Source organism: Lasioglossum baleicum, chromosome 7, assembly GCF_051020765.1.
Source record: "Lasioglossum baleicum chromosome 7, iyLasBale1, whole genome shotgun sequence".
Taxonomy (NCBI): domain Eukaryota; kingdom Metazoa; phylum Arthropoda; class Insecta; order Hymenoptera; family Halictidae; genus Lasioglossum; species Lasioglossum baleicum.
Genome location: NC_134935.1, coordinates 18,226,392 through 18,242,842, shown reverse-complemented (window position 1 = coordinate 18,242,842; position 16,451 = coordinate 18,226,392). Strand labels below are relative to the sequence as shown.

Genomic DNA, 16,451 nt, shown 5'->3' with positions numbered 1-16,451 from the left:
GGAAACTTTGTTCCAAACTATTAGTTGAATATTCATAAAGCGCTTGGAAAATCTAAACAACAAGCTTGAAAATCGTCGGAGCGGGTACCGGAAAACAGAATTCGAGAGAAGAAGTACGAACGGAACTGCTCGCTAATAATGATATCAACAGGATTATTGAATCTGAATAACGGAAAGAAAGTTGTGGAACCCGGAACGAAATTACATCACCGCAACTCCAGGAAGGACCTCGAACTATGTTTAGCCATTCCGCGTCACTTTTCACTGTTCTACATGGAGCAGGGTGGGTCACCACTGTATTACCACTTCGATTTACATGACTATTATTATTCGTAGCGGAAAATGGTTCACGTAGGGTTGAATGGTATCGACAGTGGCGCGTTCCGTCCCTTGTGTCAATCTGACACAGTTCTCCCGAAATAAATTATACTGTTCTGTTATTTGTAGGCAAATCTGCCCGAAACTTTTTGAAATTTGACCTTGATATAATCTAAAAAAATTGCATAAAAACAAAAATTGTTTTGGTGTCGTACGAGCCCCATTTTACCATTCAACTTTGTCCTGAAGACATTTAATGTATCTTTGGAAACAACAAAGATATTTAAGTGACTCACCCTGCATACAATGACACGATACATTCGCTAAAATAAGTAACAATAACGATAAAAGCAATCGGCGGGCGCTGTACCGAAAAAAAGAAGACCACATGACTGGATCCGACGGGAAAGGGTTGAAACTGAAAACCCGCGCGGATTCTATTGTGACTCCCGTTTTAATTCGATTTGATCGTGGCGACGCATGGCGTCCGCCCCTTTTTGTTTCGCCGATAGGCACTTCTCGGAGTGGCCGAAGGGTCCAACGCAGCCTTCGAGGACCGTTTTACGACGAGATTGTCGACGACCCGTATATTTACGTTCGAAGTGGCTGCCACTCGATCCCGAAATAAGTCGTCGCTGCTGCACCCTTCCTCTGATCCAGGCACCCCGAGATCCACAAGCGTTGAACCATCGCCGCTCGGATTTAAGTGGCCAATGGCCGCAGCACGCGCCCGAAAATAGAGATTAAAGCCACCGGGAAGAACAAAAAAGAAAAATGTGCATCGGCCGATTAACGGCACCTAGGATAGTGTCTCCGGCGATTACCAGCTCCGGAATCAAGACCCTCGCTGTTTTAACTCCTAGAAATTACTGAGGGGCGAACTATTCATTGTAGAACGTAATTGACAAAGCGTGTACTACCTTCCTTCATGCTTATTTAATAAAAAAACATTGTAAAGTGTTAAGAATATTGTCTTTTATACGCAAATTCTTCCTTTGAAAAAGGTTCAAAACAGAACCGAAACGTTAGGAAAGAAGAAAAGTTTTTGTCAAATTGCTAGATTTACTAATTGATCGAAACGGTAGCGCCGAAAGCATAATTAAATTAAATTATTAAGAATGAGTCGCGGAAAGCGACTAAGTGAGCGTGAAATACCTGCGACATTGAAGTTAAAGGAAGAACAATATTCAATTACACAAGTATCAAAAGTTGTAAATTGAAGTCGAAACATTATTATTGGACTGCGGATGTTTATGCAGTTAGCAATTTTTTAGACGAATTTTAAGAGACAGTGGAATACAATAAAATCTTATTTTCAGTGGTACATAGTAGGCTTTGTTGATCTGAAATGTTTAGTGTTAAATATCATTTCTTGTTCTCCAGATATTCCACGGAAAAGAAAGTGTTGAAATTTTTCGAGGGCTAATTTCACCCATTTAATGCGAGAAGTAGCACGGAAAAATAGGGTTATATTATGCCTATAACTTGTTCTACTTGTGTGAAAAGTTTCATAATTTTTTGAATTTCACTGGTTCGATGATTTGACTTGTTGGTAAGGCCTTGAATGATGTAACAATAGTTTGCCGAGAGAAAAGAAGGGTTGGAGTACCTTTGGAATTCACCTCGGCGGATTAGGGTTTGGTATGTATGCCAGAGAGCCCGTAATTCATAACGAAATGAAAATAATGACTCCCGCCACAGGCGCTATGGCGCGCAACACTTACGCACTTCCTGCGACGAACATAAGCTGGAAGTACCGTCGAAGAATAGTAAATATTAAGCGACGTCGTGTCGTTCGCTTGGAGAAAAGAAAAGGCCGCACGTGCCGATCCCCTCCTCGAGATAAATAATAATTGGCCTCTCCTTCCGTATACAATTAAAACACTTTGCCCCAAGCGAGGTTCCGTTATTAAAATGAACACCGCAGGAATTCTGCATGTTTGAACGATTGCAAAACGAATTTGAACCGGGACACAATACGGAACACCCTATATATGTATACATATATGTATATTGTCGCTGTTAAAACAAGTTTTTAATATGGCTGATTTTGCGGAGTTGCAAATCGTGCAGCGATAGGACGCCTTTATCGTATTAGAGTTGTTAGGCCTCCGGCTAAAAACAGGAAACGGAAACCGCGACGCGCTTTCGCGGAGATATCGCGAAATGACGATCGACTCTCGAAAGGTTTTCTGGGTCACGGTGCTACGTCGCGAATCCATCTATGCACGATTTCGTTTTTTCTGATCCGTGAAATGACTTTTCTCCCTATCGAACACGTTTCTGACGTGTCCCGAATCGGCTATGCATTATGGCTCGACACATAATCTTGTTATGTACTATCTTAAATTTTATCACACCTATCTAATTTTTTCATAGAAGCATAAAATCCACAGCCTATTGATGACCATAAGAAGACGCTACTACCCCAAAACTATGGACGTGGAATTCCGATAAATTCTATAAACACGATTCTAAAATTTTTTAAGAAATTTTTAATAATCAATTTTGCAGCAGAAAAATCTGAAAAAATTCACAGCCGTCTGTCCTATCAGATAGAATGTTCTTGCATTTTTATGAAATTTTCCGATAAGCAGAACGGAAGAAATAGAGCATAATTATTCGCCATTGCTCGTCTTACAACCAGGGTCGCCAGATTAAGAGATTTGTGTCCCCACTGTATTTTCCCTTTCTACGACGCTATTCGGCCACTGTCGAGCATCACGTGACTAATCCGGTACTGGCAGAGAGAGGGAAACTTTTTCTCCTCAATTACTGGTCCCTCCCCTCGTCTAGCGAATCTGCTTACGGATACCCTTGTGATGGGAATACAAACTTGAAACTTGCATATTTGCCTCGTTATCCGGCTGTACTTTTCGCAATTACTTAGAAAATGCAAGACTCATTTAACCCAAAGAAGATTCGATTCTCGTAAGTCGAACGTACTTTCGACATCGTACTTCCTGAATCGACGGATGAGCGGAATTTTCATTGGATTGACTATACAAAACCATAAAAATATATCTCGATCGATATCTTGCACCGCGGGTACAATAACGATCACGTTTACCTTAAGCGCTAAATTTAGCAGTAAATAGAATCTGAATATACTCACGTTCGTGTAGAAGTCCACCTCTTTGTAAGGGTTCACAGCCACCAATATGGATCCCGTGTACGTCTGCGGATCGAGTATAATTCTGTGTTAAGGAAATACTAAGTACGCAGACTCGTCTCGAACGTTGTTGTTCGTCTATTAATCGGAACAGAAGAAAATTATAAACAATAGGGGTGGAGGTGGGGTGGGAGGGTAGGAGAAAAACGAAGAAAGAGGAAGAAGTGTTTATCACGACTGAAAGGAACCGTGTCGACGGTATTATTTCTCATTCCCCGGTATCATGTGAACCGCCTTGAATGATAATACCACATGCATTCCCAATGGGGACTCGTTTCTGTACGTGTGACGTCAACGAGCGTGTATTATGCGAAAGCTCGCACGCGAACACATCACGGCACTTTTAAAACCGCTCTCTGTGCCGAGGCACACCTGTTAACGTGTTCTACCTTGCATGGAGTCTCGGAATTCTACATTATTGATAAACTACACCTATCAATAGGGGACTCCGGGGGTCTGGTTGCCTATAGGGGTAGGTTGACTAATTGTTAATAACTTTGCATCGACGCGTGCTCTACCGGAGAACGATCGATTGCAGTAACAAATTACATTTACAATGCTATTCATTTGTTTCCGACATCGTGATCGCACGTGACTAATCCGGCACTGGCAGAGGGTGACCTTTTCCTCTCGATTTTCGTGAACCCTCCCCTTATAAGAGTTTCTCGAAAAATTGGCGAGGTAAGTAAATATTTTTACCACGCTTATATTAACTTTCCGTGTTGTTGTATATAGTATGCGTCAAATCTTGTAATCGAATTTCAAACCTCTTCCCATAGTCGAATCTTGCTGTTTGTTTTACAAGTATACACAAATATAGTAAAGTACAATTCGCCATTTATCCATCACGTCCAATGCTCTCGGAGGATGAGCCGTAGTTTGTCGAGATAGAATGACGCATCGAGAGGAAAAAAGACTGCGAACCCTCGGTTGAGCTGTCTGCAACCGAGAATATATCAACCGGGGAGTATAAGATAAAATTGCCATAAATATAGCCATCCACGAGCAAGATCTCTCATTTAATTGAACGTTCGATGCCGGCCGAATCCCCAGAAAAACTAGAGTCTATCCGGTCGCGATTTCAGACGGCTGTTCACTCATAATTCCCTCGACTTCATCCCCTATTCCATCGTCGATTGTCGATGGAACGCAAGGAGACAGTCTACAGAGAGGGAGAGACAGGGAGGGAGGGAGAGAGCTCGGTAACTAACCGGTGCGCGCGCGGTGCATTCAACGATTCAATCGGGAGAGACACCGGCACGGGAAACGGAAGTCGAGACGGTTTTTTAACGATCCGACGGGCGATTGACCACGGAACCACCGCCGAGTATTCTCCAGACTCTATTTTCCTTTTCCGCGACGCGACGCGGCGGAATCCCTCGTTATTGGGAGATAACGGCTGCTGAATTCGTCGAAGATTATCGACCAGCCCGGTTTCGTCCACAACAACGACGACGACGACGACGAAGAAACCACGGGAGAATGTCGCGGAACACCGAACCAACCCCTCCACACACTCCTTGCATAATAACCGAACGATGACATGGTTTCGACGGTGGCCACGGGTGGGGACTGGCCAACTGACGTCAGACTCGGGGGTGAGCCCGAGGGGATGACTCACGAACTGAATGCCGGGGCAGCGAGAAAGGGGATAATACACCTATTATATCCGTAGTACCCTTCCTTCGGCTATATTTCGATCAGGAGGGAGAAGGAACCCCACGACGCCGCATTGGGGGTCGCGTTTCGTTTTGCAACAATCTGCCAGGGTAGCTCCTATTTTCGACTTTTGAATTTTTTCAATCCCCCCTCCCTCCCCCCGCCTCCTCGATGATAGTTCCAATTATTTAAGCATTAAAATAAAAGTAGCCGAACAAAAAATATAAATTTCTTGTCTCTTCTACGACATTTCTCGGGATAAAGACGCTTTAACCACTGTAACTGTAAAGAAAATGATACGGATTTCAAACTTTCGGCCAGTAGTGTATACATATACCCTTTTCACAGCCACGCGGTTAATTATCGTGATATCGTCAAGACGAAGTAGAACTACGAAAGGTACACAAGAACCAAAGGGCTGAAAGAACAGAAGATGCACGTAACGAGAGAACAACCCCCTCACTAGTCTTTTCGTGTTTCGACACGGTAGCGCTGGTATAAGAGTAACGAATAGGCGAAAGAGTACAGAAGAGGGATGAAGAAAAGACAGAATGGGGTTGCGTGGAAACTACCCTTGCCAAGAAAATAGCACGCGCTTCCATGGCACGAAGAATTACTCTAAATGTCTGAATTCTTCCGAAAGTACCGTTCTATGAGCCCGAACGGAAGATATACTGCGGGAGTTTAAAGATTAAAAGAATAGCGAGAGAGAACTTCATCCCCCTCGTGAGCACAATCTTCATTTTGGCCACGCTTTAACGGCTTCTTTTTGCACACCGAATTGTTCTGAATGCGCTCGCAACAATAACCTTGTGTAACATTTCAAAGGGGAGGGTGCGTGCACCCTCTGGTGGAATCGAGGGTTGCGTTCCTTTCACGACAATTCTGCACGCGCGGGTCTTTTCGTAGTTTTGTGTATCGCCGCCATGACGCCGCGCCGCGACGCGAAAAAGTGAAACGCAGAAAGTCAGAAACAAAGAAGTTAACCCTTAGCACTCGAAATATATCGGTATCTAATCGATTACTAAAAGTTTAGGTATTGTACGAGGTATTATATAAATTTCATATCCATAAATTTTAAAAAATCATAAGGAGTGTAGATATTCTGGGCCAGAAAAAATGTTTTGCTTTCGAGTTAAATTATGAGCGTAAGCCAAGAACCCTTGAACAGCTGAAGGAGAACATTCGAATCGAAATACGGAACATAATGCTCTCAAAAGATAAAATGTTCTTAAAAGAGCCCAACTTTGTGAAGCCAAAAATGGCGAGCACCTATGTGACGCAATTTTTCATACTTAGCTTAAAGAAACTCCATGAATTATATTTTATTATTTTGAAAAGAAATAAATTTTGTCTAATATTTTTTAAATTATCCTTTTTTCAAATCGTTTCGCGACGGTTGCTCCACCCTGTATTTCTTTGTGACCTCGCCGACCGCGCTGAACGTAGAAAATGATTGATTTTTTATCTAGCACACACACACAATTTTGACTATATGTATACTGAAAAACCCCATCTTTGCATTATCGAGAAATGCAATCATATAATCTTAGAAACGAGTCTACCCCCTTAAATCAAGGCTTTACTGCAACTTTGATTATTTAAATATAACATAACCGCATCTCTCTCCCTAAACTCTGATGTTTTCACTGTTTCGCATTTCATGCACTTATTTCTCTCATAAACGCATAGAGCCCGTGCAGTCTAGTAATAATGGGAAGTGAAATAGGAAAGAAACGTCCTGTTTATGAGCACTACAGAAACCTTGACAGAAGGTCTGTATTACTTCTTCCTGTGCCTGAACACATTCATGGATCGCGGGAACCTTTTCAGCTAACCTTTCGCGGTCTCCTTCGTATTACGTCTATATTTCAGACCGCGACCTTTCCACACACCAACAAATTTTCCTCCTTTGTCGTGACGTAAAGGTAGCCTTCTACCTTTCATTATCAGAGCTCGAGTTACCCCGGCAAACAACATCATTGATTGAACCAGTCAGACAACGTACGACAGGACAAAGATATTTCGCGAACACGATCTCCCTCGCAAGTTGTTCTTCTATCGATGACAACGAGGCCACTATCGACAATGCCTAACCCAAATAACTTACACACGTCGAACATTATAACACGATCGGAAATTTGAACTCTGATAGCACTGTCTGCATGCTCGACACTTTCTATTTCCCTTGTAAAATACACTCATGGGTTGCAAAGCCATCCGACACAAACTTTATTTTTATCACGCTTATATTAGCTTGCCGAATTGTCGATGTTGTCGTTGTAATCGAATCTTAAACCACTTCCCGATAAGCTAAAGACTTGAATCTTTAAACATAGTTCAAAACTGGATGACAATGCAATATTAAAAAACAAATTAAAAAAAAACTGTGCGTCTAGGAGAAAAAGAGTTTTTATATTAACCGTTACACCTCGTCACGCAACGCTCGGTAGTACTTGATCGCGTTCAGCGATCCCCACTCCGCGCGCCAGCGCTCTCTACTCCACTACGCGTTCCCACTCCGACTCATACTCACTCCACTGAGTGCATGTAACGTTGTAAATTACGTTGTAAATAATGCTTCTAATTGATTATAAAGAATCAGGTCGTTTGGTACAATTATAAAGAAGTTATTAGTTTTTAAAAAAGGTGTACGAATACTTTGTACACCCACTGTATGTACATGTTTAAATGTTGTAACTTCAGAAATTAAGTGCACAATACCAATGCAAAATAGCAATGGTGGTTTAGTGGAATAAAATAGAAAATGGAGAAGTTATATAAGAGATTGATGGGGTCGAACTCCGTTGAAATTATGAAAAAAAAGCAAATGATCCCTGATCATAGTGTACATATTCCCATCAACTTCCCATTTTCCCAACAGGAAATAGACGTCTGCTTGCAGCGCGGAGGAAACTCCTTATGGGCAACCGCATTTCCTTCCATTGTCGCCCGCGATATTAATCTTTTCCGTCCGCGGAAAATGTTCCGGGATAAAGCAGGAATCCAAGAAATTCCGTTCAAAGAGCCTGTCGGTCCCCGACGTGCACTAATGGGTGCATACCTATAATTTTTACAATTTTGAGGGTCACAGTGAAAGAACCTCGGATCTGTTTCCTGTCGCCGCGAGCGAAGTTCCCGGTGAAAGAGAACTTTTTCTCCAAGCACTCGGTAGTGATTACCGCGATGAGAAAGAATTTTCCTTAAATTTGAACTTTGAGAGTGTCACAAACTCCGACACGGTAGAACAGATGAAAGAAACTGTTCCCCTTCGATCTTTTGACAGGGACCCTTGCTTCCGAAGAAGAGCTAATTCGCTTTCAGTCTTTCACCGTTTTCTGAAATACCGCATTTGATCCCGTCATGGCGAAGGATAATTTCGATTGCCACCATCTCCCAATATAGAAAATTGAATTATTTAGTAAATTAACCCCTTGTCGTATTTTAACGAGTCACGCTCGTCATGAAGATTTGAAACGAAGTCTAACAAATATATATGTCACTCCTTTCTTTTTAAATGAAATGAAATTTGATTCGTTTGTAATCAATAGACAACAGCGCATCTTCATGCAAAATTAAAATTTTCTACGTAAATTGCAACAATCTGGAGTGAAATAGAATACGGTATCGACGTCGCGATATAACTCGTCACTGAGAACCAAGTGGTTAATTTTCGAGATAAAATAGCTTCGAGTGTAAAGGGTTAATAGCTCGAGCCTAGCAGATTCATGCGCACAATACTCGATCATTATTTCAGATTTGAAACTCGCCAATCGAACCAAGTAACGTTGGCTACAGAGCGATCTAACAGAAGCTCCGCCGTCGGTAAACAGTTGTTTCGAAAATGAATTCTAATCACGCATTCTCTAATGCCCGAGCCAGCCGTTTCCTCGATCATCAATCATGCTCTATCGCTTCCGCGGTGCTCTGTCTGTAAACTTGGTCTAGCGTCTAATGACGGTCAGCGAACGGGTCCGCACGGATCAGCAGAGCTAGCGATCAGGGTAGAGTTGACCCAAAAAGGGTGCTCTCGTGGCGGTAGTCGTGCGACGGCAAACGACGTCGACGACGGATCGCAAACAGAGCATGAAATTTTCAATAAAATTCAACCCGACAACCGGTTGACCTAAAAGGCGATTGACCTCAAAACAGGAGCGGATAGAAAAAGAATATCGCAAAGTGCGCAACAACTCGCGTTTAATCGCTGATGGCCACGAGCGAATGATGCGTCGGGCTCGCTTCGATGAGGACATCTTAGATATTCTTTTTAAGGGACATTGAAGGCAGATAGTCCGACTATTTTGCCAACTGAGAGGGCAGACTCGTTTCTAGGATTGCTTCTCATTTCTCGATAATACAAAGGTGGGGTGTTTCAGTAGTCAAAAGCGCTGGATACAAGATCAATCTAGGCCGAAATCGCCCTCGGAAGTACTATTTTTACGTTTACAAAGCGTAATTTGCATTATTCGGAAGCATACAGCCGCGCATGTAGCTATTTTCAGAAAGCTGCGATAGCTACATGCTTCCGAATAATGCAAACTACACCTCGTAAACGTAAAAAAAGGGTTTTTATATGGCGATCGCGGCCTAGATTCATCTTTTATCTAGCGATTTTGACTACTGTAGAACCGTTGCAATCCTGGAGACGAGGAACCCTTGCAAACCTCAGATGACGGCTGGTAGCACGAAGTTGTGCAGATATCGGATGTGGTGCATTTGTTGTTGTTGCATTTAGAAAGTTATAAATTAAGTCAGTGTCCCGAAAGTTTGCAACGTTCGGATACACGGGAAGTTAAAATGCAAAATTAGATTGTAAAGTCGCGAAAAAGCGTCATACTCATGCGATTACAAATCTTTCGGATCCTCATATTTGATTCTACTCGACTGCTGCTTCGAATTGGCAGACCTAACCAGACCCGAAACCGAAATTACGGGTACCCGCGCACCCCTATCGAATGCACAATTAAAGAAAAAGTCCGGTTCATACTTTGATTAAGCCTCGTATGAACTATTTCTATCATCTTCTTCGATCTTCGTTTTTCTAGCCGCTCGTAGTCACGAAACCCGCAGGCCTTTTTCCTGAAGCAGTATTCCGCATCCCCTAATCTTACACGCCGAGACCCACGCGAGACCAAAGCCAGCCGACACGTACCTACGCGAAACTGCGAGTGTGTTGACGTCTCCGGTCTGTTCCGCCATCCGTTTACCCTCTCCTCCTCTTTTCCGGTATTCGGTGCGCGTATACAACGGATACTTTCGCGGCGCGAGGGTGGCTCTCGTTAACCTCTCGCTGGCGAAGCGCTCTTAGCCGGTTTCAATTGCTTTCGTCGAGGACGAGCCACCTTTTAGCGGCGTGTCGCGGGGTCGAGGGATCACACGGGAGTGAGAGGCTGATGCGAGAGAGCTGAGAGCAGACCAGGGACACAGGGCCAGAGGGCCGGATATGCGGTCGCTCTCGAGAACCCTATCCACTGTTTGCAGAATCCGCTCGACGCGCTGGCGAATTAGGCCACGCGAACCAAAAAGACGAGACGCGTCTATTCGAAATTTTACGTCGATAATAATTGGGGGTCCCATGGAAATCGCCGACACAGTTTTCACCGACTTTGACCGACAAAAACTTTAGCCGACAACGATTTTGACCGACAACGACTTTAGTCGACGTGTAATAATTATATTTTTATGCAAAAGTAAGACTGTCTCTCTGAGTGCAGAATAGTTGAAGAAAAAAATGTCAACACCATCTTTAGAAACGATGTTACTATTGGACGATATTGTCGTCGACTAAAATCCTTGTCGATTAAATTCGTCGACGATCAAAGTCGTTGTCGATTCGTTCGAAATTCGATAGAATTTTGTACGATTTTTATTTTTTTATATCTACAAAGGCTGTTCTCATTAAAAATATGATTTTATTTCATTGCATTTTCTTAAAATTCGTCTACAAAAATTGGAAAATGCATAAACATCCGCAGTCTAGTGATAACGTTTCATCTGCAAGTTTGCAAAAACGCACTGATAAACGACATAATACATATTGCGTGAGATTGTACGACGTACGAAGGAAGAAGGAAGATGGATGCTTGATTGGGTAACCAGGGTAGTACATAGAAGGAAGGTGGGGACGAATCTTTAGCTTCCGGTTTCGGCCCTCTCGTCGAGGCCAGGGTTAATCCGATATTCCGAAAGAGAACAAAGTCTTTTGCAAAAAGAGCGTCGAGTAGCTCGAGTACCAGAGGATAATGGGTGGTCGACGAAACGTATACTGTATACAGCAGAGAGACCAGAGATGCTTACTCTTGCAGGAGCGAATAAGATCCAACGTTTATTCAAATTGTATATATATTTTCTTAATTTTGCAACATAGAACAATAAAATCAAGCTGGAAACTTCTATTCTTGTTTTAATTACCACATTTTGCTGAGAATAAATAAGTGTCCGGTGATTGATGGACGGGAATGTACGTATGGAAAAATTAGATCGATAATATTGGGTTGGGAAGAAAGTTCGTGGCAATTTGTTACACAATCCAATAAATACCTACACTGCGTCTATAAAGATTTTCGAAGGGGAATTAAAAAGAAAAGATAACAAAGTTTGATTCTTTTCCGTTTGAACGGTAATTCGCATCAATTATCCCGACGGTTAAATATAATAAATTCGATTTAAGCGAGCCTGCCCGTCTACATTATGAGAACGTTTGTATCGGTCGATCGAATCTCGTTAAGAAGCGACGAACGAGACTAATTACTGGAAACCAATGCAGCTTCGTCGATGGGCCCACGGTTTTCTATCGTGGCTAACTTCGTTACGAAAATTGAAAGTTACGAGGCGAGCCGAATGGACGACGGGTTCCGTTGCGGTGGTGGTGGTGGTGGTGGTTCGGCATCCACAGCCTATCGACGCTACTGCGCCGACAGCATACAAATTGGGTAACATTAAAGATCGATTTTATTCATTCTTTCCCTGTAAATGTCCGTACACGTACTTCTTATGGTTCGCTTCCGCACGGATCTGATTTCTCATGGTAAATCCTTAGTGTTGAAACTTGAAACTAACCTAACGAAGTAGCTGGCTGAACATTCCCTTCTTCTCAAAATTGACTACAGTATGGCCTGTTTTTGTGCGGTAGATAAGGATCGCAGAAAAAAAACCGCACAAAAGAAAATATTCACAAACTTTCAGTATTCAGAGTTCAGTATTAATGCGAATCTAGTTGGAACGCATAACCAAACGTTAGCTAGCTGAACGCAACCAGCGATTGACGATCCGCTGTTGCATGCCGCGACGCGACGCGAGAGGTCACATTATTTCGCGTAATAACCTGCAATCTCGGCCCGTTGATGGAAATAAATGTTTGCCAACCGGAGACTACCGGGGAATGTTAATCCAGAGGACGGACACTTTGCTCGCGTACCTTCTGCTCCGAAGAAGTAGCTATCTTCGATCGGAAGCAGCCGCAAAGGCGGACGACTCACTGGCCAGCTATTTAATCGAACGACGATCTATCGACCCGATACCCTCCGCCAGGACTGTGCAATTTTATCGGTCGGATTGTTAACACGCGACTCTGCTTTTAAATTCTTGTGACGTTTGCACCACTGTTTTAAATTACACCTACTCATTTTTGTCATAGACGCATCAAATCCGTTGTCTAACGATAACCGTCGCGCGGAAGATCCGACGATACGACAGTTACGGAGAGAGAGACTACTGTGAAACAGAATCACACGGTGTAGTAAATACCAAACTCGACCGCAGATAAAAGAACGGTGGGCCAGTGAAAAGTCCCGTATGATATACGAAGTTTCTTGTGGGCGATATTATGTGTCATCCTACACGCGACGACGGAGGTCGTGGCGCACGAGGAAGTGCGCACTAACGAGTGCACCGGCGACGACGACCTAAATCGCCGAGGCGAACGCATCACGCGTTTGAATTCCGGTGTTTGATCGCGGGCGAACCGACCGCGGCAAAAACCCAGCCCGCAATTATACGCCGAGACACGCTTAACTCATTAGTGGGCGTCATCCTCGCACGAGGACGACATCCTCTAATATGTATAACAGGCCCGCTAGATCCAATTCCACTGTACCGTTCGTCGTTCATTCTACTTACCACGAATACAAACAAATACTGTGGGCAGTGTTTTGGACAATAAATAAATTTATTTAACACGTTCCGCGCCACGTGTACCACCGGTGGTACACGTTAAACTTGATCTTCAGGCCACAAAAAAGGGCTTGGCACGGAACGTGTTAAATAAGTAATTATTTCAATAAAAATATTTAAATAACAAGTTATTTGTTATTTGGATACATTCAAATAAAAATCAAAAATTTATTATTTAAGGAAGTCTAAATGAATTATTTAAAATAATAAAGTAAAAATGAAATTTCAATTATTATGTGTATTGGCAAATAATAAAGTAAATTGTATTTTTTATAGGCAGCTAGGCGCACTCCGGACGGTTTACCTAAAAAGGTTGCTCTAGCAGACAAAAAACGCGCACGTGTTCATTGTATATGTGTACAAAATACAAGAAATAAGAGAAGACCAAAAACTATTTATTTGATTTCCACCTCAATCCAAATAATGAATAATCTTTTATTTGCAAACAAGAAATAATAAATACATAATACTGTGTTGGAATTATTTAAATTACTTTTATTTGAATAAAAAGTTTAGTTGTTATTTCCAATTAAACTCACACGTTTATTTATTATTCAAAATGAAATTTGCCCAACACTGCTCACCCTGTATGTAGAGTGGAATTATTCTACGTCGGAAGAAATGTTTAATTTTCGAGTTAAAGTAGCTCCGACTGCAAATGACTGAGAAGCACAAGCCACTAAACCTTTCACCAAAGACCATAAAGTCTTTTGCACGTACAGTGAACACAGAAGACATAGTTTAAGATGCAACCACTTTAAATAATCTTAAGTAGAATCTTGTCTATTGCATTGGGGGAGAGGCAGCCGCCTCTCATGTCTGATGCTTTTCACATAACTAAATCTATTCGTTACGTTTGAATTAATGAATAAGAAGCTAGCGTCTAGCATCAAGTATTGTCCGTTGCCTTCCATCTAACAATGAGTACATAAAGATTCGCCGTCCATTCACAAGAAATTGTTAACTCGGCATCGATCACTATGTATAGCCTCCAGTTACTCGACGCCGGCGGATGACCCATGAATCATTAGGCTCTATTCTCTCAGTGAAAACCCAATTACAGAATCGATCGGATTTACTTGAATTTTTAAATAAAGGAGCCGCCGCTCTGGCCCGATGGCCCTCGACAATTCCAGCCGCAGGCTATCCGATATTCCCAGTTTCGCTGCTAAGTAAATGACAATAGAGTCTTCCCGGATGATCATTTGGTCGTCTTGCAGCACTTTTTAACTTTTGCAACGGTGTTTATCTAATTCGAGACACTACACATCAATAACCATAGTAAGACGCAATTACTATAATAATTAAACTGCGGATCTTTATGCATTTAAAGCTTTTGAACATTTTGAAAAAATGCTGGAATATAAAATTTCAGGACTACACAGACTACTGCCACTGAATATAAGATTTTGCATGGTTCCACTTTCTCAAAATTTGCCTACAAAGATTGTCTAATAATAATGCAAACGTGGTCATCCGATAACGTCAATATCAAAATGTGTGTCGAAAAAATTACGGACTCAAAAAACGATTTTTCATTGCGCTGTATAAGCTCCATAAAAATTCTTCAAATTTTCAACCGAGAAAGTGTAATGTCCCCTTGATCGTTTGCGAAATTTGTCGGTTATGAGCAAGAGGGTTAAAACTTGGAAAATATGTGAAAACAAGAAACATTTGTGTCGGGTCAGAATGACCCAGCTACCGTACGCTACGTCGTCGGTATAAAGAAACGACAGTGGGTCGTTGGTGTCGGTCGTTGGGTCGGCAAACCCGGTCGGATGAATGGTCTGGCCCTGGGGTAGTTCACCAGCTGACTGGGGTTGTCGTCATGGCAACGGACCAACCCGGGTGCAACGCCCCACCCCTACAAAATTCATACGTATAGTTCTTTTCCACCCACCACCCCGAGCCCCTGTCCTCCTTTTCTTTCTCTCTCTCTTTCGCAGCCTATTCAGCCTCATCTTCCTCATCCTCTCGCTTTCTATTCCAACTCTTGGATTCCCTATTTTTTTAATTCTCTTTCCGCCCTCCATTCTGGTAACGTCGAACGTCGTCGAGTTTTTCCACGAAAGGGTTAAAATCCCAGATAGATACCCCCATCCTCAGCTGTAGCATAATTTCTTTCACTTCAGTTTTGCTTTAACCAGAAATGTAACGGCTGAGGGCGGCGAACAGAGAAATTGTGGATTTTGTGAATTTATTAATTGCAATTGTGGTCGATAATGGGTGCGTTCCGTTTCACGCTTCAAGCGCATACACTGTATAGTGTAGTATAAGAGTCTCTATGCATACACTATACAGTGTATGCGCTTGAAGCGTGAAACGGAACGCACCCAATGTTGCACTGCTCCCGAGCTATTTTTTGTCGAGTAGTTTCTATTTCTTGCAATCGATGCAGACCATTTTTTGCATTTTACATTGTAAATACATCATTCCAGACTAATCGAGACATTAAGAAACAGAAATGTTATCAGTGCTATTATAACGCGTGTACACCGCATAATTTGTAGTTGCAGAGTCGCACGGAAAAAGCGAGCATAAATCCTAGTCTTGATTACATCATCACGCGGCGAAGACTAAACTCGAGCGAGTTATTCGTTAGAGTACGGGAGGAATTCTAACTCTAGGACGTAATGGCGAAGAATGACGAAATGGACGGACATCCGTTCCCCACTTTTTGCGAAACTCTTCCTCGCGTGGAACTCAACGCGGTTCACATGTGATCGAGCGTGCTTGTTGGTCGACACGCTACGCGTATGGAATCTTTGATATATTCTGATTGAAACCAGTGTCTGCATTGTTTCATCAGTTACTCGGATATTACTCCTAAAATACTAAACTATCAGACATTACAGAATAAAAGCATTACAATCCCTCATTTATAAAATAACAATAAGTATGACAAAAATGAATAGGTGTAATTTAAAACAGTAAAAACATTAGAAGGATTTCAATATTCCGTTATATTCTTTTCAACTTATTAAACATTTTCTACCTGAATTGCAACAAACTCGAGCGAAATAGAAATTTATTCGTAATATGTTTAATAAGTTTTGCATAAATATCCGCTGTTTAACAATGAGAGAGAGAGAGAGAGAGAGACCATGATATTAAAAAATTGAAGTGTCGA

The 16,451-nt window shown here is 42.2% G+C and overlaps 1 protein-coding gene across 2 annotated transcripts in view; it reads right to left on the bottom strand.

Annotated features, from left to right (window-relative positions):
- Positions 1-16,451, bottom strand: part of Myo81f (unconventional myosin 81F) — a 48,463-nt gene that overhangs the window by 23,615 nt on the left and 8,397 nt on the right. For both annotated transcript variants that reach the window (XM_076426866.1, XM_076426867.1), the window contains exon 3: positions 3,434-3,496. In XM_076426866.1, the coding sequence (XP_076282981.1) occupies positions 3,434-3,496 (63 nt within the window). The remainder of the gene's footprint in view (positions 1-3,433; positions 3,497-16,451) is intronic.